At 43.0% G+C, this 21,644-nt stretch overlaps 1 protein-coding gene across 1 annotated transcript in view; it reads right to left on the reverse strand.

Moving 5' to 3' along the window:
- Positions 1–21,644, reverse strand: part of GLDC (glycine decarboxylase) — a 52,828-nt gene that overhangs the window by 6,044 nt on the left and 25,140 nt on the right. The window contains exons 8-20 of the mRNA XM_075410963.1: positions 20,400–20,496; positions 19,273–19,378; positions 18,072–18,211; positions 17,240–17,320; positions 16,582–16,679; positions 15,138–15,222; positions 15,005–15,046; positions 13,857–13,999; positions 12,852–12,927; positions 2,842–2,967; positions 1,818–1,967; positions 1,247–1,359; positions 481–622 (exon numbers count right to left, since the gene is read on the reverse strand). Coding sequence (XP_075267078.1) covers positions 481–622; positions 1,247–1,359; positions 1,818–1,967; positions 2,842–2,967; positions 12,852–12,927; positions 13,857–13,999; positions 15,005–15,046; positions 15,138–15,222; positions 16,582–16,679; positions 17,240–17,320; positions 18,072–18,211; positions 19,273–19,378; positions 20,400–20,496 — 1,399 coding nt within the window. The remainder of the gene's footprint in view (positions 1–480; positions 623–1,246; positions 1,360–1,817; positions 1,968–2,841; positions 2,968–12,851; positions 12,928–13,856; positions 14,000–15,004; positions 15,047–15,137; positions 15,223–16,581; positions 16,680–17,239; positions 17,321–18,071; positions 18,212–19,272; positions 19,379–20,399; positions 20,497–21,644) is intronic.

Consider the following 21,644-nt stretch of genomic DNA (forward strand, 5'->3'; position numbering starts at 1 on the left):
AATCCCCCAAAATTCACGTTCTTATTAAACAGGTTTTGGAAGGTTAATTGTTACATACAAGTCGAATATAAAAACACTGCAACATACAACCAAAAATATTATTGGAAGGACAGTAATTACAAGCAGCTTTTAACCATGAAAACTTTGATGTCAGAGACAGTGGAGGGGCAAGCCTGATTGCAGCTTTCTGGCTTGTGTCCACTTGCCTCAAGACTATTATTACAGACAAGAGGCAGAAGAATTAAGCAGGCTGTATAGATACAGCAGTTTTCCTGCCATCTTTTCCTACTGCAACAGATGACAACAGGCTATTCCATTGTCCAGTGGAAAACAAGGAGGTTCAAAGGACGTAAGTAACCTATGACCATGTCATAGTCATATGCATTTTGGTCTGTGCAAACATCTTATGATGAATTCCTCTTAAATGAGCTGAAACAGAAACAGACTGTCAGCTGATACTCCTTATAAAAGTCTACACACCTTGATGTACACCCAGGAAATTGGCAATATGGCACTGGAACCCCAAGGTGCAGCACTGACAGTACCCAAAGGGCATGCATCCTTATCCAGCTGTATTTTGATGACAGGGTGGGTAGGCAAGTAGGGAGCCAAATGTTTCTTCCTAAAACAAAAATACTGATTTTAGAACTTAAATGTGTGTTGCTGTGTTACCATTTCTGGACAGTTTCAGCAGTAACTTCTCTTTAGCTTCCTTCCAAACACAGTCCTCCAGAAAGTCTGGTCTATGTCTTCTTCAACAGAAAGTTTATTAACATAACTGGTGACGATGGAGGATGGCACTCAGTTTTCAACCTATCACAAGATATTCATGCAGCTATCCAAATCAAAATAGTATTTTTAAAAGAGTAAGATTATTTTCTTTCAAAGGAATATGATTGTCCTATAGGATAGATTCACATCGTTCATGTACCACTTCTGCGTTCTGGACTAGGTACAGTATCAGCCCTCAAAGTCCACAGATCATCTGTGCATTTACTCAGACTGCTGAGCGCGGTCTACCATACACACTAAACGGTCAACATGAAAGTCAGGGTTTTGGAATACACATGAACCTCACCAATCATGAGGTCAGCACATGACTATCCTGGAGAAGGACAAAAGTTTACAAACAACAGAACACCTCTCCCATTCATGGCTCTGTATGTAAGTGAGCTGCCAACCAAGATTCACTAAGGGGTATTTTTTTTTTTTTTTAAATAGAAAAGGCTAACAAAGAGATACTCACACTCCAATCGGTCCCATTCCAGGTCCTCCTCCTCCATGGGGAATGCAAAAGGTTTTGTGAAGGTTTAAGTGAGAGACATCAGAGCCATAATCTCCAGGACGACACAGACCCACCTGTGAAGGGAATACTCTGTCTCAAAATACTCTTTACGTGCCATTTTAAGACCTATTGCTTCATTCAAGAAAAATAGGTTGAAAAAGATGTTACACGTTTTTCTGTTTTTAAAGTGATGCATCATAAACAAGACTTGATGCAAACAAATTTTTTGCTTTAGGAATTCTTATTCAAGTCTGTAAAGAACATCTTTGACAAAGATTAGGCAGACTAAGCTGATTTCAGCGAATAACTCATACATCTTACAGCACATTTCAGGGCAAAATCAGGTAAAAGAGAATTATTTTCATCATCTAATTTATATTACTGTTCTTGGAAACCTTGCCTCCTCCCCGAACCACTGTGCCATCTTGTGAGGAATCTGTTTTATGGTCTGAATGGAGTACTGCTGTGGTGTTTTTATTCCAAGGAAACATACACTCCCAGCTGTAATAAATCTACCCAGGAGATGTTGTACCTGAGCATTCATATTTGCTCCGTCTAAGTAAACCTGTCCTCCATGTTTGTGAATCAGGTCACACACATCTCCAATCTCCTCTTCAAAAACACCATTGGTGGAAGGGTAAGTGATCATGATGGCTGCCAAGTTCTCTTTGTGCTTGTCCACCTGGTGGCAGGAAGAGATAGAGAAAAAAACGTTCATTGGGGCTTCTAAAGCTTCTTACGAGAAGATTTTTACAAAAACATGTAATTAAGGTCATGAGGTGTTTTACAGGTGAAAAGCAAGTCTATCAGCAGGTAGTCTAAGTCATTTATAGTCAGAAAAAGATACTGGGCTCTTTCCTTCAGCAATACCTACGGAAAAAGAGTGTTTTCTCAATAAATCAAAACTTTAAATCAGGGAAGAAGGCATGGTATTAAAAGATGGATGTGTAATAGTAACTTCTGGGACCTTTAAGACAAGCCAAGTGAAACGTGGCCTTCAAGGTAATGTCATCTAATGACCATCCCCCTACTTTCAGCAGTACTGTTCTATGACTACCATAAAAGCCTGCCCAAATATGTATTTTTGGAAATGTGTCCTGCTAATCTTTTGGATTCCAAAGGTTCATCTGCAGTCAATATACTCAAAAAGGTTGCCTAGCAACACCTTCCCCAGCAGAGGTGGGCTTGAATTTTGCCTTTAAGTGAAGGCTAAAGTGCAATTTCAAATGCTTCACACTCATGAACGTACTTCATTCATTTCAAATACTAGATGTAGACCAAAAAGGTCTGCTATAAAAGAGCCTACCGAGTAGAAAGACTCTCTGAGCCACTCCTGCACCAAAGATCCGCAAATTAAAGGAAATCTCACAAGTGTCGCATGGCTATTGTCTGAGTGAGAAAAATAAAGAAAGAATTGCGTATCCTTTTCAAGCATGTATTTACTATTATTGCCCTATTTTCTCTCAAAGAAAAATCTGATTCAGCTGCCAACACTGTTACCAGTATAGGAGAAGGAGTGTTCCTGCCTTGAAAATTAAAGATAATTAAATACTCACCATTGCTTTTAAATGGGAGATATCAATGCTTCCATTTTTATCCACTTCAATTGGCTGAATCTTCATCCCCGCCATTTGTGCACTTGCTGGATTTGTACCGTGGGCAGATTTAGGAATAAGGCAAACCTTAGAAGGGAAAAAGAAGCAGGGGATAAAGTATAACTGGTTTAAAAATCTTAAAGCATTATGGTCTACGCCTAGCTACAATTCATTATCAAAGTTTTCAAAAGGGATCCTGAGGGAATGTTTACCAGCAAATTGCCACTCGTACTGAAGGATGCCGCTCAACTTTGTTTGAAGAACATCGATTCAAGTATCAGCATCTAAATACTGACTAGGAAAGTAAAGTTTCATTTACTACATAAGTCATATTTAGGACTGCAGTTCCAGAATATTAACTCAGATACATTTTAAATCCTTTCTTCTCACCCTCCTTTTTTTTTAAAAGAGGTTTTTTTTTTTTTACAGCCTCCACATGTATAATGACTTGAAAGGAAAAACTATCTAACTCCCAACTTTCCACTACATCTTCAGCTGACTTCCAAAGCATTTTTTTCTGTATTCTACTCAAAACAAGAATTTACACTGAAATATTTTGGCTATAGCTAGGAAGTTTCAGACAGCTGCTTACAGGCTCTCTACAGTTCATGTAAAAAGAAAGAAGTACTTTTACTTAAATAAATGTAGGTTCTTGTTAGTGATAGTTTGGAAATGGAGCTCAGGATTATTTCCAGACATTTGCTAGGAACGTTGATGCTTCTTTTTCCGCGAGAGGGCACCAATTCCAAACAAGGTGGGCTGCAAGAAGCTTCATCTGTTGTTTTACTGACTTTCTCCAGCCCAGGAGAAAAAGTCGCTTCAGTTGGAAGGTCAACATCTTGTGGGCTTTCTTCTTTTCTCCCCCTTTTTTTTTCCACAAGATTATCTTGATTTTACCATGACATTTGAAATCTGTTAAGTGTGAGTAACTGCAAGCATCCCGCAAGCTCTCTGTCCTGTGCAGTTAGCTTCTGGGTATTGCTGAGCATAGAAGGACCACGGATGCTCACAGGAGCCCAAGGGTCTTGCTCAGAATAAGAGGAACAGCAAAGCATACATGGGTACTCAGATGATAACTGTCCAAAGAATAAAATGTCAACCTAATTTCACTTCCCACTGAGTAAAACTACTCACAAAACAAATCTCGTCATTGTAAAGAGTGGCTGATTTCCAAAACGTTTGTGGGGATCTGGGTGCAACAAGGAAACAAAGACAGCACAAGACAGCACTCACTATCCAATTTTAGGCAGTTTCCTCACACAGAGGTTAAAGTTCCCAGGAGGTTAGGACAACGACCCTTCCATTTTGAGAAGGCAAATGAGTTCCAAAGCCAAGTATAAAGTCAGGCTCACAAAATACAGATATTATTGCACTAATGACTTTTTCCCTACTGTTTAAAGCCAACTCTATGAGTGTTTGAAAGAGGAAGATCTAACTAACCTCAGATTTCCAAGAAGTTTTTGACATGGTCCCAAAAAATGTTCCTAAACTAATTCCCAGTGGGGTAAGTGGGAAGGTTCACATGGATAAATATTTCATGAAAACATAGGAAAGAAACAGAAAGATAAATAGTCAGTTTTCACTGTGGAGAAGGGTTATCCTGACAGAACATCATAAATCTCTGTGGTGGCTCCCTAGCATTTCAACTTACACATAACTTTTTTAATGGAGACATAAAGTGAAATGCCAAATAGCCTGTTAAGACAAAATCACCTAGGTCACTAAAAGAACTGGTTGCATAGTTCAGAAAAGAACCCACAGTACTGAGTAACAGCATTCAAAACAGAATATACTGGAGTCAGGCTGATCTAGAATATTACATAAGAAAACAGATCTTAACGATACACAACTGGGATCACAGTGTTGAACCGATTGCCATGCGAAAGATCTTGCAGGGTTAGGGGGAAATAAAGCAACTAAATTAAAAAACAGAAAGGAAATAGAGCACAAAGGAAAAGGAACACGGAAGCTCTGAGGATAACCAAAGCTAGAGATGGCTTTTTTTGAGAAGGATGGACAAATAACTGGAATTCAATGAGGAAGACAGAAATGACGATGGATAAGGATATAATAAAAAATCTCAGAATTAACATGTGATATGCCAATTGTGAACGGGGAAGAACTCGTCGTCATATTTCAAGAATGACCCCTTCCCTGCCCCCTGCACTGCTCAGGCAGAGAAGGTAGAGAAAAATTGGGAGTAAAGTGGAGCCCAGGAAGAAGGGATGGATGAGGGGAAGGTGTTTTTAAGATTTGGTTTTATTTCTCATTATCCTTCTCTGAATTGATCTGTGATAAATTAATTTCCCCGAGCTGAGTCTGTTTTGCCCATGACAGTAACTAGTGACTGATCTCTCCCCATCCTTATCTCAACCCATGAGCCTTTCGTTGTATTTTTTTTTCTCCCCTGTCCAGTTGAGGAGGAGGAGTGGTAGAGCAGCTTTGGTGGGCACCCGGCTAGGCCAGGCTAAACCATGACATCACGTTACAATGGTATAGCTGAGAAGTGACTCCTTGAGGTCAAAGTTTCAGGTATTTACACAGAAAAGAATACAAATCAAGCCTTTGGACTCTACCGTTACCAAATGAAGATAATCCTCAGTGAATCAAAACTGATTTGCATTATTCATCTACAGTTTTTGTGGCACTTGTGAAGTTACCTCCACATTACCTACAGAAATTTATTTGAAACAGTTTGAATGGACAAGATCTGGATGAACCTAGAGACTTCTATGAGTAGCTACCAAGACATATCAGAGGCTTGTCTGGCTCTTCTGTCAGGAGTGCCTATGCTGGGAACCAACTGATGTTATAACCAGTGTAAGTTTTAGATAATCAGCTTCTGTCCCCTTTGTAAGTGAAAAAGCTGGACAGGGAGTGTCATGCCACCTTGAAAAAGCAAAAAGGTGTCATTGCCCATTTTCTTTCTAGGCATGGACATCTGTGTCTAGGTCCATCTCACTGAATAGCTAAATCACTGTTTCACATTCATGAGTAGCCTGTGTGATGGCTTCAACAGTTAGGTCCGCCCCTTGATCACAAGCCCATCTGTAGGCTCTAGGTCTCTCCCTAGACGTCCTTATGTTTCATGGGCCCACTGAGCTATGAATAACTCATCCTCAAGTTCCCAGTCCAGGTCTACCTGAGTCACTTCAATTCTGACAGCCTGCTCTTCCTACTCCTTGTTCTGGTATTCTTCAGTGGTGCTGACCTTGGGCTTGTGAGCATCTGTATGATAGTACCTTCACAGTAATGCTTTCTACTTGGGCAGCAATGTCTTGCCAGAAGCCACCAGTCCAGATGGGTTTACCTCTGTGCTGCCAGCTGGTCTATTTCTAATGATGCAGCCACCCTCACAGCGCATTTGCCACCATCCATGAGTCAGTATTGACACAGAGTACTGGCTTATCTTCTCATTCAGCTACCTCTAGGGCCAGGTTGTGCAAATTGGTTCGACTTGCCTTCTCCTTTCATGTCGTTCACAACGTTTTGTGTTGGACTCTACACAGCAGCCTTCCACTTTCAGTGGCTGAGGCCACGCTTCCTGGCTGCAGTGTAGAGTACATTTCTCACAGCTGGTCCTATCCAGATGGGCCCAAGGGCTACTGCAGGAACTATCTCCTCTTTGATCAGTTCAAAGGCTTGTTGCTGCTTAGGGCCCCACTCAAAATAGTTCTTCTTTAGGGTCACTCAGTAGAGGGGGCTCACAAGCTGACTGTAACCTGGCGTATAGATGCATTCTCCAGTAATCCACAATGCCTAGACAAGCCTGTGTTTCTTTCTTGTTAGCTGGTAGGCACATAGTTATTACCTTATTGATAGCAGCCCCAGAAGTGTGACAATGTCCGTTTCACTGTTTCAGGATCCCAAGAACTGGATCCCTTGTGCAGGTCAGGTCCTTTGACCTTGCTTTGGTTTTATGGCAAAACCAACATTCCGAATGATCTGGATGATTCTTTTCCCCTTCTCAAATGCTTCCTCTGCTGTGTCACCCCATACAATGATGTCATCCATTGCATTACAGGTGTTCAGGGGCTTCACCCTCTTCCAGTGAAGTCTGCATCAGTCAAAGACTGATAGGAAGGTACAGCTGTGCTTCCAGCCCTGGGGCAGTCAGTTCCAGGTGTAATGGACACTTTGCCACATGAAAGCAAACTGTGGCCTGCACTCTGCTGCCAAAGTGATAAACGCTTTGGCAATATTAATTGTGGCATACTGCTCAGCCGCCTTTGACTCTGGTTCATATTGGAGTTCTAGCTCGTCCTACACAGCAGCACTCAATGGGTGCATCACTTTGTTCAGGCCATGATAGTCCACTGTAAAGGCCAGGCAATGTAGACAGTTGTTTAATATTCTTTGTGTCCACTGTGGCTACACCAAAGGCCCACCTGTACCTTCTTGGGTCCTTGAAATATCCTCTCCTGAGGTAGTCTATGCCAAGGATACATGGAGACTCCAACCTACCACAACAGAATGCTTCTGCCATTTGTCCCCTGTTAGGCTCATCTCAGCCTCTAACACGGACAACTGTTGGCATCCCCCTGTCACTCCACAAATCCAGATGGGTCCTGCCTCCTCCTGCCCTGATGGCACTACGGTACACTGTGCACCAGCATCCACCAAAGCCTTATACCCCCACAGATCTATGTGCCACGCCATCCAATCCATACAGTCCATTCAACTTTGTTATCCCCTTCCTCTGCCTAGCCAGAGGCAGGGACCCTTTACTCCTGCTTGTAGTATTCACTCTCTGATTCCCATGGTGTCAGACCAGAAGTCCCTTCACCAAAGTCAGGAGGAGAGGCACTTTCAGCCCTTGTTCTGTGTCTGGGGGACTGCTAGTTGCTTTCCACTGTCTTGGCAGCAACTGGTGCGGCAGCCTTCTGGGTTAGTCCCTTCTTAGCGGCTGTCTTCCCCTGCAGTCCAGGTACATGGGCTTTTAACTTCAAGGTGAGTGCACTGTCCCTCTTCCTCACATCCTACCCTAGCCACACAGGAGGAACCAGAGGGTGCGGTGTGGTGTGCACCTGAGGCTGCCTTTGCCTCTGGCATGGGGAGGCTGACTCCATGGGGCACCCCTGACAGCTAAGACACTGCCTGTGGGGATGAGAAGTGAAGGGATTCTCTTTGAAACACCCTCGACCCAGCAGACAGTCTCCCCATAAGTGGTATCTCAAGATGTGGCCAGTCCCTCCTCACCACTGAGCTGGTGTATGACACTCATGCCTTTTCCACAGACCTCCTCTACATGGCCCATGTCTGCTGTATGTCATTCAGATCTGTGGAGACCTGTTTGTTGCCCAGGGCACTGTAGATCACCTCCACCACTTCTACTTCTCTTAGATACCAAACACCTTCCTCTGCAGCGGTTCAACTGCATCCTTGAGAGGACACGTCACATTCAACAGGAACTACCTGCAGAGGCTGCAGACTGTCAACTCTCTTCTCTTTGTTGATTCCCTGGCTCCTAGCGAGGGATCCTAGCTGCTGGGGTTCTCCACCCTCAGTTGCTGGCTATCCCCTCCAGCATCTCAGCATCTGAGCCAGGATGGCAGCAGTAATTTTTCTGCATATCTCTGAGCTTGCTCAGGGTTAGGATGGGGTGGTTTCTGCCTCTTGGATGACTTCTATCATTTCCTCCTTACGCTTCCTTGCCAAAGGACTGGCTTCCTGATCAGACCCTTCCTCCTCCTCCTCCTTTACTAATTGATGGTACAGTCCTGTTGACCTCCACAGCCAGTGCTTCTTTTTTACTACTGGACAATCACTGTGGTTGAGGTTTGGGTCCCTGTCTCAACCACAGTGTCCTCAGAGGCAGAGGCCCACTGTCCGTTGCTGCTGTGACAGTGCTAGACAGTGGCCCAACAGGCACAGACCAAGTCTCAAAATGCTGTTAAGAGCTGCTGGGTCTCACTGGGGTAGGCAAGACACCCTTCTGTCAAGTGGTGTGCCAATTCAGTGGGATTGCATGCATGTTGAGGTGCAAAATCACAGGTTATAGGAGGTGATAACAGCCCTAGGCTCCCGCCCAAACCCTCCTACACGCCCTGTCACTCAGGGATCAGCTGCCTCAGGGCACATTTCTCTTGTCAGCTCAACAAGAAGTTATTTACTCTTATGCCAGGACTAAACCAGGTTCCACACACCCAACAACAAGGCAACAATGTTAGATAATAAGATCAAACATCTTGCGTAGGGATGTATGAAAGCCTCAGGAGTCCCTGCAACAGCACTGGACACATCAACCCCAGAGAAGAGGGAGGTGTAATACCTTGTTCTCCCTGCAAGGTAGCTCATGCAGCACAGGAACGGCATTGCAGCCAGGGCCATATGCCAGTCCAGGCACATGGCCACCGCTTTTACCAAAATGTTTCCAAGCACAGCAAAATGCATTGATAAGCAGCACAGCAAACAGCAAGAGCCGAAAGCAGCCATTAAGAAGTCCCAGACTCTTATACATAGTAAAGTAAGCAAGCTCTGTGACCCACACAGGAGCCTGTCAATTAACAAATTAACATGCGTAGATCAAAACTGTCATCACCTAAAGCACCACGCTGGGTGCTAAAAAGGACTGTGATGGGTTGACCTGGCCAATGGCCAACCACCCACACAGCTGCTCACTCACTCCCGTCTCCCATGGGACAAGGAGAAAATAGAAGTAAGGTGAGAAGACTCATGGACTGAGAGAATGACACTTTCATAGGTAAAACAAAAGCTGTGTCCGCAAGCAAAGCAAGAATAAGTATTCATCCATTATTTCCCATGGCCAAGCAGATGTCCAGCCACTTCCTAGAAAGCAGGGCCTCATCACACGTAATGGTTGCTTGAGAAGAAAAATGCCATAACCATGACCTTCCCCGCCTTGCCCTCCTTTCTCTGAGCTTTTATTGCTAAGCATGCCATCATATCGCATAAAACCTAGGGAACCTAGTGGTTGGTGTCTACTACAGGCTGCCAGATCAAGAGGAGCTGATATACGAAGTGTTCTTCCTCCAGCTCCAGGAGGGTTCGCGCTCGCAGGCTCTCATCCTACTGGGGGACTTCAATTACCCTGACATCTGCTGGAAAAGCAACACGGCAAGCTGTAGGCAACCAGCAGGTTCCTAGAATGCATTGAGGACAACTTCTTAGGCCAGGCAATAAGCAGCCCTACCCGAGGGGATGCAATACTAGACCTGGTGGTCACCAATGTGAGTGAGCTCATTGGGGATGTCAAGATCGGAGGTAGCCTGGGCTGCAGTGACCACACGCTGGTGGAACTAACGCTACGGAGGGAAATGGGAATAACGAAGAGCATAGTCATGACCCTAAATTTTAGGAGGGCAAATTTCCAGCTCTTCAAGGAGATAGTCAGAAGGACTCCCTGGGAAACGGTCCTCAGGAACAGGGGAACAGAACAGAGCTGGCAGGTCTTTAAGGATGTATTCCACAGAGCGCAAGAGCTCTCGATCCCCAAGTGTAAGAAGTCGGGCAGAGAAGGGAAGAGACCGGCATGGCTGAGGCAAGAGATGCTGGTCAAACTAAGGAAGAAGAGCGAACTGCACAGGCAGTGGAAGCAGGGACTGGCTTCCTGGGAAGAGTATAGGGAAGCTGCCTGGTTGTGTAGGGATGGGGTCAGGAAGGCCAAGGTACAGCTGGAGCTGAACTTAGCAAGGGATGCGAAAAATAACAAGAAGGGCTTCTACAGTTATGTCAGCTGGAAAAAGATGGTCAAAGAAAGTGTACCCCCACTCATGAGCGAGACCGGCAAACTGGTAACAGCAGATGAGGAGAAATCTGAGGTACTCAACAACTTTTTTGCCTTTGTCTTCACTGGCAACCTCTCTCCTCACCCCTCCCGAGTCAATGGATGGCATGAAGGAGACCAGGAGGGTAAAATCCCTCCAGCTGTAAGTGAAGACCAGGTTCGGGACCTCCTGAGGAACCTAAACGTACAGAAGTCCGTGGGACCTGATGAGATGCATCCCAGAGTCCTGAGGGAACTGGCTGATGTAGTTGCCAAGCCACTCTCCATGATATTTGAAAAGTCATGGCAGTCAGGGGAAGTCCCCAGTGACTGGAAAAAGGGAAACATTGTGCCCCTTTTCAAAAAGGGTAGAAAGGAAGACCCTGGGAACTACTGACCTGTCAGCCTCACCTCTGTGCCTGGGAAGATCATGGAACAGATCCTCCTAGAAGATATGCTAAGGCACATGGAGGCCAGGGAGGTAATTCGAGACAGCCAGCATGGCTTCACCAAGGGCAAGTCCTGCCTCACCAACCTAGTGGCTTTCTATGATGGTGTAACAACAAGGGTGGACAAGGGAAAACCAACGGATGTCATCTATCTGGATTTTTGTAAAGCCTATGACATGGTTCCCCACAACATCCTTCTCTATAAATTGGAGAGCCATGGATTTGATGGGTGGACCGTTTGGTGGATAAGGAATTGGTTGGATGGTCGCAGCCAAAGGGTAGTGGTCAACGGCTCCATGTCCGGATGGAGACCAGTAACGAGTGGAGTCCCTCAGGGGTCCGTACTGGGACCGGTGCTGTTCAATATATTCATCAATGACATGGACAGCGACATCGAGTGTACCCTCAGCAAGTTTGCAGATGACACCAAGCTGAGTGGTACAGTTGAGACACCAGAAGGACGGGATGCCATCCAGAGGGACGTGGACAAGCTGGAGAGATTAGCCTGTGTGAACCTCATGAGGTTCAACAAGGCCAAGTGCAAGGTCCTACACCTGGGTCGGGGTAATCCCTGCTATCAATACAGGCTGGGGGGTGAAAGGATTGAGAGCAGCCCTGCTGAGAGGGACTTGGGGGTACTGATAGACGAAAGGCTGGACATGGGCCGGCAATGTGCGCTGGCAGCCCAGAGGGCCAACCGTGTCCTGGGCTGCATCAAGAGAAGCGTGGCCAGCAGGTCGAGAGAGGTGATTCTGCCCCTCTACTCTGCTCTGGTGAGACCTCACTTGGAGTACTGCGTTCAGCTCTGGAGCCCTCAGCACAAGAAGGACATGGAACTGTTGGAGCGGGTCCAAAGGAGGGCTACAAAAATGATCCGAGGGCTGGAGCACCTCTCCTGTGAGGACAGGCTGAGAGAGTTGGGCTTGTTCAGCCAAGAGAAGAGAAGGCTGCGGGGAGACCTGATTGCAGCCTTTCAGTACTTAAAGGGAGCCTATAGGAAAGATGGGGACAACCTTTTCAGTAGAGACAACAGTGACAGGACGAGGGGTAATGGTTTTAAACTAAAACAGGGTAGGTTTAGGCTGGATGTAAGGAAGAAATTCTTGACAATGAGGGTTGTGAAACACTGGAACGGGTTGCCCAGAGAGGTAGTGGAGGCCCCATCCCTGGAAACATTCAAGACCAGGTTGGACAGGGCTCTGAGCAACCTGATCTAGTTAGCGGTGTCCCTGCTCGCTGCTGGGGGGTTGGACTAGATGACCTCTAGGGGTCCCTTCAGACCCAAAACTTTCTATGATTCTATGATTCTAAAACATCTCTTTGGTCAGTTTGGGTCAGCTGTTCTGACTGTGTCTCTTCCATCCTCTTACCTACCCCCAGCCTGCTCCCTTAGGTGTGGACGGGGAGCAGGGCAGGGCAGAGCAGGAATGAGAGAAAGCCTTGACACCGGGTAAGCACTGTTCAGCAGCCGCCAAAACATCCTTGTGTCATCAACACTGCTTTAGCCACAAATCCAAAGCACAGCACTATATGGGCTGCTGTGGAGAAAGTTAAATAACCTCCATCTGAGTCAGACCCAGTAGAATCACCATTTGAGGGAGTCCCTTCTCCTCACTCCCACTGTTGGTAAAGGAAGACTTTTAAGATGGTACCCATGATCCATTAGGGAAGCAGGTAATACTGAAAGCTTGTCACAGGTGGAAACCTAGTTTATAGCTGAGTCCTAGCTGGTGAATCAACTCTCCTTTCTCCACTTCCCACCCAAAGTTCTTCCCCACACAAGTGTTGCCACTTACAGTTCTATGACGTTCTCCTTTTGCATTTAAATAAGCTTTGATTGCAGTCAAACCTGCATACTCCCCTTGGGCTCCACTGCAAAAGGAACACAAACCCTGTTACACAAGCATTATAAACCGGAAAGTGCCAGCTCTCTACTGAAAATTCTAAGTTGTCCAGCCCTAATCCCTCTCAATGGCTTTAGGCAAGTGTCAGCAAATTAAAAGAAGCACATCCCATGGATTAAATTAGAAACGGACAAGCGTTAATTGACAGCTCTTGCCTCTGTTGCAAACAGTAGATGAAAAAAGTTATGCCATTTTATGTGCTTGCACTACGATGCTAAATCCTTTCGGTGATTGAGCTGATCCCCATTTCACTAAGCAGGGGACTGCATGCTTGACTACAGACAGGAAAACTAATACCGAAATGCATAGTAAAGTGTACACACTGAAACATAAGAAGTCTTTCAGTGACATCCTAAGTGTGAGAGTAAGTCCTTGTTGCTCATTTTGTATCAAAACTATTAATGGACATAAACAGGCTGCAGCAGTACTCATTCAGCTCTGCTTTATTTATTTCAGTGAGCATGCGGATCCTAGGCATTCTTCAGTCAAACCTAGTATTACCTAGTGCGTCAAATATCAGTTTCAACAATTATATAGTTGCCAGCTCATACAGCTTATTGCTATTTAAAATCTTTAATTTTAGCTCATAGGAGGGTATCAATAACATCACCATTTTACGCAAACAATGGTGGTAAAACCAGCCTTCATAGCAAGGAAAACAGGAAAATGGTTAAAAGCATAGAAAAGACCAAAACATTAAACTTTTATAAGAAACGAGACAAAATAAGGTTCTGAAGTTTTGAAAAAACAAATCTTTTTTTCACAACCTCGCATTCAAGGCTCCTCTTTGTAAAATTTAATTTTAGAAACTTCTTCCATTTTTGGCTTGCACATTTGCTTTAGAGATAGTTTTTCTGAATCATGTTAAGGAGCAAATGTTCAGAAAAAATTTCCTACCTGTTTGGTTGGAAGGAGATTTTGTCATAGCCAGTAATCTCACATAGGTCCTTCTCTAAATCCTTGAAAAGCTGCTGATACCCTTGAGCTTGATCCAGGGGCACAAAAGGGTGGATGTTGGCAAATTCTTTCCATGAAATAGGCTATTAAAAACAAAAAATAAGCATGTGCTGTAGCAAAAAATTCTGCAGACAACTCTGTTTTGTTGTTAAACTCTGTGAAGGAAAGAAGCTGCCCTGTGCTCAAATAAAAATCAAACATTTCTTGTGCAGCAAAACAAGTTCCAAACTCATTGTAGGATCATTTCCAGTAACACTTTTTTTTAAACATACAGAAGATGCTTAAAAATCGTTCATTTCTCCTTCTAGGTCACCTACCCTTATGCAGAGGTCTGGGATTACATGGCAAACAGAGGGGATTCACATGGAATAGCACATAAGACTCAGTTTGTTTCACATAGTTTTGTTGCTATCCATTTGAATTAGAAGGGAATATACAAGACAGAAATGAGTGAAAGGAGGAGACATACAGAAGGCAGTGAGAGAAAGGGGACAAAGGAAACGTAGTAAAGATCAAAGCAAGAAGCCAATAGGGACAGAGTAGAGGAAGCTCACTCAGAGTCAGAAAGTCATTTGATAACCAAACAGCCTGGCTAAAGCTCTGCTTCATTTGCTACCAGCTAGATAAACGATGATATCCAGGGACTTCAGCTCCTCACCCAGGGAAAGGAGTGCTATCCTAAGAAACAGCAAACTGACAAACAAACACGAATTGCCAGTCCCACCTGACTCTTTCCATATTTCTGAGGACTAGAGTGTAAGATTTGTAAAGCAGATAGAAGTTGGGTGCCGCAATACCGCATGAGGGAACGGGACTGTGATACCTAAGTCCAAACATTATTTTCAGTATTTTTTTCAGAATGGAGTCTTCACTCACTGTCCTGCGGTTGTCACACTCCTGCTGTGGTTTTCAGAGCTTTTCTTCTAGCAGAAGAGGAAGCTGATGACTTCACCTAGTTCTGAAACTGCCTCCTCAGCTGGAGTACTAGACCAAAGCATTGGTCTAGTACTCTGTCATTCTCTACAATGACACTGGCTAGACAGTTTGCTCATGTGGGTCTCAAGTAAGACCGTATTATTGCAACTTACTGTAAGTTCAGCTGAACTATTGAGCTTCATTGTGCAGGACCCCTAAAAATACAAACACATTTTTCAGTATTTATTAAAACATATAAATATGTATATAACTACCTAATTTTTTCTCTTTTTGGTAAATACCTACCAAAGGAATCATGCTGTGAACAAGGGAAATATCTTTGTTTTCTAATCTTTTCATGTACCGCACGATAGTTGTCTCAGAGTGATAGCTGGAGAACACAAAATGTGGTGTTAAGGCAAGCAGATTAGCTATGCTAGCTGGTTGATCTGTGCTCTAACATAGGAAAAGCCATAAAAACATAATTAAGACTGAGGATAATTTTTGATATATACTAGGTACTTCTTTCCAAATCAGTACTTTTTGCTTGCTAGTAGCAACTTGTATGAAAAATGCCTATTATCATTTGCTCAGAAATGCTATCAGTAAAGTCTGCTGATACTACATCCTCAAATAACAGATTCTACAATGTAGCAGATTAATGGAAAAACATATCCCCCACGTGATCAGGAGTATTGCTCTACTCATTTAAAATGTGAAAAGAATCTACATCATAGAATCGTAGAATCGTTAAGCTGGAAAAGACCTCTAAGATCATGAAGTCCAACTGTCAACCCAACACCACCATGCCTGCTAAACCATGTCCTGAAGTGCCATATCTACACATTTTTTAAACACCTCCAGGTATGGTGACTCCACCACTTCCCTGGGCAGCTTGTTCTACTGCTTGACCACTCTTTCAAGTAAAGAAATTTTTCCTAATATCAAACCTAAATTCCCCTAGCACAACTTGAGTCCATTTCCTCTTGTCCCATCACTAGTTACTTGGGAGAAGAGACCAACATCTGCCTCACTACAACCTCCTTTCAGGTAGTTGTAGAGAGCAATAAGGTCCCCCCTCAGCCTCCTCTTCTCCAGACTAAACAGCCCTAGTTCCCTCAGCTGCTCATCATAAGACTTGTTCTCTAGACCCCTCACCAGCCTCGTTGCCCTTCTCTGGACATGGTCCAGCACCTCAATGTCCTTCTTGTAGTGAGGCGGCCCAAAACTGAACACAGTACTTGAGGTGCTGCCTCACCAGTGCCAAGTACAGGGGCACAATCACCTCCCTACTCCTGCTGGCCACACTATTCCTGATACAAGCCAGGATGCCGTTGGCCTGCTTGGCCACCTGGGCATGCTGCTGGCTCATATTCAGCCAGCTATCGACCAACAGCCCAAGGTCCTCTTCCACCGGGCAGCTTTCCAGCCACTCCTCCCCAGGCCTGTAGAATTGCACAGGGCTGTTGTGACTGAAGTGCAGGACCCAGCATTTGGCCTTGTTGAAACTCATGCAGTTGGCCTCAGCCCATTGATCCAGCCTGTCCAGATCCCTCTGCAGAGCCTTCCTACCCTGGAGCACATCGACACTCCCAGGCAATAAAAATGCCGCTAAATAGATTATTTTAGATTAACGAGTGACTGTGTGAGTACAGCTACAAAACTGTCCTCAACTGACTCCAGTACCGCTTTTCGAAGGAGATACTTTCAGATTCCGTTAAAACATCATCTATACAGCAATTTCACAAACCTGTTGAAAACCTGATGTGTCAAAAATTTGGAAGTTCTCTTAAACTGGGTGCTAAGGATGCCTTTGGTTTCCTCGCCCATACCTTCAGCAATTAGCTCCTTTGACACAAAGAAACATGGAGTCAAACACTTTCATGGAAATTTCTCTTTTCACAGTCAATTTCCACCATAACTAGCTTATACTACCAGCTCACCGCAAGATTTAATCAGATCTTTAGGTAAAAAAAAAAAACTTTATTAGCATACATACCTGTATATATCTAGCATGACAACAGCATTATATTAAAACTAGGGACAGATGTCTCAGTATTCCTCATCTTGAAAGTACTGCTGCTAATTACTAATGACATGCAACAAAAATTCCAGTAGGAGAGAAATAATTGACCACCATGTCCTAACCCTCACAAAACAAGTAACTAAATATGAGGTGTCCAAGCTGATTGAAAGCACCAACTGTCACAATCAGAAAAAGGCCTTACTTGGCTACATATGTCATTGTTATCTCATACAGTTTATTTCTTTAAAAGAGGATCCGAAAGTCTCAGTGTTTAACAAATGGTCATCACATAGACACCCGCTGTCCCAAGAGCACTTTTGCTTTTCACTAAACCTCTGAAACATTCAGGTAATTTAATCCATATGATCTATTGTCTACTTACAGCTGAAGACTCACAACCAAAAATCCATAATATGTCATCTAGGTCTTTCTCATTTACAGTTTCATCAAGCGATACTCCAAGCTGTGGATAAAAGCAACAGTAATTACTCAAAGTTCTTAATTCCAGAGGCATAGCCTATTTGTTCTGGTCAAGAAAATATACTCCAGAAACACAGAAGGGAAAAAAAAGAAAAAAAACCCCAACCTACCTAACAGTATGCAAATATCACTTCATTTTATGTAATAGATATGTAAATTTATGTTATGTACATAAAATTTTCCAATTCCTACCTTTGCCCTCCTAAACCACCCAAGCCAGATGGCTCACAAGGTTCAAGACTTGTGACCTCACTTCTAACGTTTCTAAGTGTTTTCCATGCAACAGGAAGATTGCCCATTTTGTTAGACCACCCCCTTCACTCCATCCCATATTAGACTTTGCCAAAAGTCCTTAGTGCCTACCAAAATGTGGTTTAGATTTCAATCTGTCTTTAAACACTGCCACAGGACCTAAATTGTGGAGGTCACCTTGCGTGTCTTCATTAATTTTTAGAGTCTCTCCACTCTAGCCATTAGTGGCATATTTAACATGAAACAATTAGATAATATTTTTAAATAAGCATAAAATGAAAATACAGTTACTATTTTTGGAAGTTCAGTGTATCACTTAACAACTTCATTCTTCATACCATCTTTATAATTGACTGATAAATCTGAGCAAATTACAAGAAATCTTAAATAATTTTGTTGTTTAGCACATGAAATGACTAGAAACATGTAATGCAGAAAAAGTCATGCTACAAAATTTCTGAAAGGTTTAGGGAGATTCTTACCCTGCCATCACTATAAATCCGAAAATTTATCTTTCTAAGAGCTGCCCTGGCCAGAACCTCTTTGACTGAGCATCCACATGTGATCGTCAAGGTATCAAAGAACAGATCATGATGTAGCTTATGCCCAGCTCGCCTGAGACCTACAAAAAACAGTAAGTTAATTCTAATAGCTGCATTACTGTATTGCCTGCTTACACAGTGCTTAAATAAACACACTATTGATCTCTTAAGTAAATGCTTTTACATAATAAAGCAAAATATTCCCCTTACGTACAGAGCAGTAAAATCACCAGCTTTTTAGCAAATGTCATTGCGCATGAAAGGCATTTAAATCAGATTCAGACCTAATTAATAATGCAGAGTAAGTCTAGGGAAGATTATTCTGGTACATCAAATTTGTAACATATACAGTAGTAGAACTGGTATATGAATGCAATAAGGGCAAAATCACAAGACTGGAAAGAAAAAATTTATTATTTGAATGGATAATAACTGTCATGGACCTTGCCATAACAAAGTTTACAGTCTTTGTGTTTTTCACAGCAGCAAAAGGTCTTCCAGCTAAGCTGGCAAATAAAGCACGGATAATTGTGGCAATCATTCCTCAATTCCCAGCATTCCAGTTCCACATAGCTCCTTCTGACAGCAATGATAGTCATGCCAGTGAAAAAAAAATACCAGACTACCTAATCCAGCTGCAATCAATGTTTTCTGCTACAGATTCTGTACCTTCAGTCAGCTGTTCAGCTTTGGGATTTCAGTGTTCATAGTAGGTATGATACTCCACTCAACTTAACTGAAATGTTCCTATTTCTTTAATCTCATTTATTATTTATTATTGCTATATTATTAATACTCTGTGCAGATTTCTGTGTGTAAGCTAGGATATAAGTAAAGTACAGAACCGGAAAACAGTATTTGAATCTTACCCTCTAGAGATGTGCTGTATAGACTGTTAGTTTCCCAAGGAAACAGAAGAATTGCCTGCAAGTTTATATCACATAGATATCTAATTCTTGGATGTCATTATCAGAGATACACAAAAACACTAGCTATGAATTTTGTGTTAAAAAGTTCTCTCTAGAGTTGAGAGAACACACATGAGCTGAGACAAAAAGCCCATTAAGTTTATTTCAGAAGACGTATTCTTTGAGAAGGTGTAAGGATTTAAGAACAGTTTCTGCAAACATTAAATACTCACCTTCAGCCAAGATTAGAGTAGCATTGTGTACCCGTCTTGCAATATGCCTTAATCCATCAGACCCATGGTATACACCAAACATGGCTGCCATGTTAGCCAGAAGAGCCTAGGAACCAAATACAGTTTAGAACATTTTATTATTATCAAAGATAACTTTATGTTAGTTGGTGGAAAGTTTCTTTAGCACCCAGGGACAGCCACATATCCTCAGCTAACATTATATTTGATTACGTGTTGCCTACAAAATAAAAGGTGGGGAAGGCAAAATATGAAATTTTTATGAAACTGTAAGCACTGATTATGAATTCAATGCCCTTCGAAATGTAATTCTGTCAGCAGATAACATGAACTTAATTTCAACTACTGCAATAAAGATGTTTGAAGACTTCCAAGTAAAGCCAGTCTCATAGGAAACTCATTGTTTAGGACTGGTACAAAACATTTATGGACTATCTCATGAATACTAAATAATAAACTTGTGTTAATATTAAGAATCCCTCCCCAAAATCTGGCACAAGATTAAAAGCATGAGCAAAACATTGATAGAAGCAGAAAACATTATGAACTTGTCTGGCTGAAGGTCTGTGGAGGCATGCTGAAGATAACTATTTTGGATAATTACTGACTTAATCATGGTATTTTCTTGTAACGATAGGTCTTTGGTGATGTAGTACTTTTGCATCAAATCACATAGAAAAAAATATAACTTGTGACAATTTGAACGAGTAGTTTTAGAATTTAAAAATGGATTTCTTTCGCCCTGAGTGGGCAATTCAGATCATTAGAATTTCCTTCCAGGTTATGAAGAAATCTGACTCGTTCATAACAAACAGCACTACTCAGTAGTATTCACCCAGTGAGACAGATAAACTCATGACATTGCAAAAATTCAGGTCTAAAGTCTTTATTAAAAGAGACAGATATTAATACTCTCGTTTCAAGCAGGGTTACATTTTTCAAAGGCCTCAAAACAAATGCACAAGCACCAGCATACTTCCATGTTCTTCATTTTTCTAGTAAAAACTCTCAGAAGTAAAGCTAACTCAAATTACTGTGATGTTAGGACTATAATCTCATGATTTAACCTGCTCCTTTCTACTGCTAGAAATAAAAGCAAGAGAAGTTACCTGTGCTGTGCAGATGTTGCTGGTAGCTTTATCCCTCCTGATATGCTGCTCTCGTGTTTGCAAAGCAAGTCGGTACACCTCCTTTCCATTTGCATCTCTAAGTCACAAGCAAAAATGTTGCTTCTGTTAAAGTTACAGTAATTTAAGACATTGGACTCTGTGCATGCTAATTGGAAACTATTTATTTATCCTCAAAGACAGAAAGGTGCTGGGGAGAATAAAGCATAAGTCAGGACACCTGCGATCTCAAACAGTGAGTGAGGCTAAAATCTCTAGACTTCTGTTTACATCATGGCTGCACATGTGTCTGGTCAGGTAGAGCACACAGTGAGTTTTCTAAGCACACTACACCAAAACTTGGTATTTGCCTTGAAATGCCACTCTTTTAAATGAATAGTAATGAAGGCAGCATCTTTTCCAATGAAGTCAGGTAAGAGCATGTTGAGTTTGTACATAAAAATAGCTTGTCCAACAAGGTTGTATGGGATAAGTGAACAGGCTCTGGCCAATCCATCCTTTCACAGGTCTTTTGTAGGGTTCCTAACATGTTTAAAGTGGAGAGGTAAGAGCCAATCTAATATCCTTCAAAACTATGGCAACTTTCAGAACAGCCACAAAAAGAAACGGACAAACTATGTACACACATAGAATCACAGAATCATAGAAAGTTTTGGGTCTGAAGGGACCCCTAGAGGTCATTTAGTCCAACCCCCCCACAGCGAGCAGGGACACCACTAACTAGATCAGGTTGCTCAGAGCCCTGTCCAACCTGGCCTTGAATGTTTCCAGGGATGGGGCCTCCACTACCTCTCTGGGCAACCTGTTCCAGTGTTTCACAACCCTCATTGTAAAGAATTTCTTCCTTATATCTAGACCCTGTTTTAGTTTAAAACCATTACCCCTCGTCCTGTCACTGTTGTCTCTACTAAAAAGGTTGTCCCCATCTTTCCTGTAGGCTCCCTTTAAGTACTGAAAGGCTGCAATCAGGTCTCCCCGCAGCCTTCTCTTCTCCAGGCTGAACAAGCCCAACTCTCTCAGCCTGTCCTCATAGGAGAGGTGCTCCAGCCCTTGGATCATTTTTGTAGCCCTCCTTTGGACCCGCTCCAACAGTTCCATGTCCTTCTTGTGCTGAGGGCTCCAGAGCTGAACGCAGTACTCCAAGTGAGGTCTCACCAGAGCAGAGTAGAGGGGCAGAATCACCTCTCTCGACCTGCTGGCCACGCTTCTCTTGATGCAGCCCAGGAC

Source organism: Opisthocomus hoazin, chromosome Z (assembly GCF_030867145.1).
Source record: "Opisthocomus hoazin isolate bOpiHoa1 chromosome Z, bOpiHoa1.hap1, whole genome shotgun sequence".
Taxonomy (NCBI): domain Eukaryota; kingdom Metazoa; phylum Chordata; class Aves; order Opisthocomiformes; family Opisthocomidae; genus Opisthocomus; species Opisthocomus hoazin.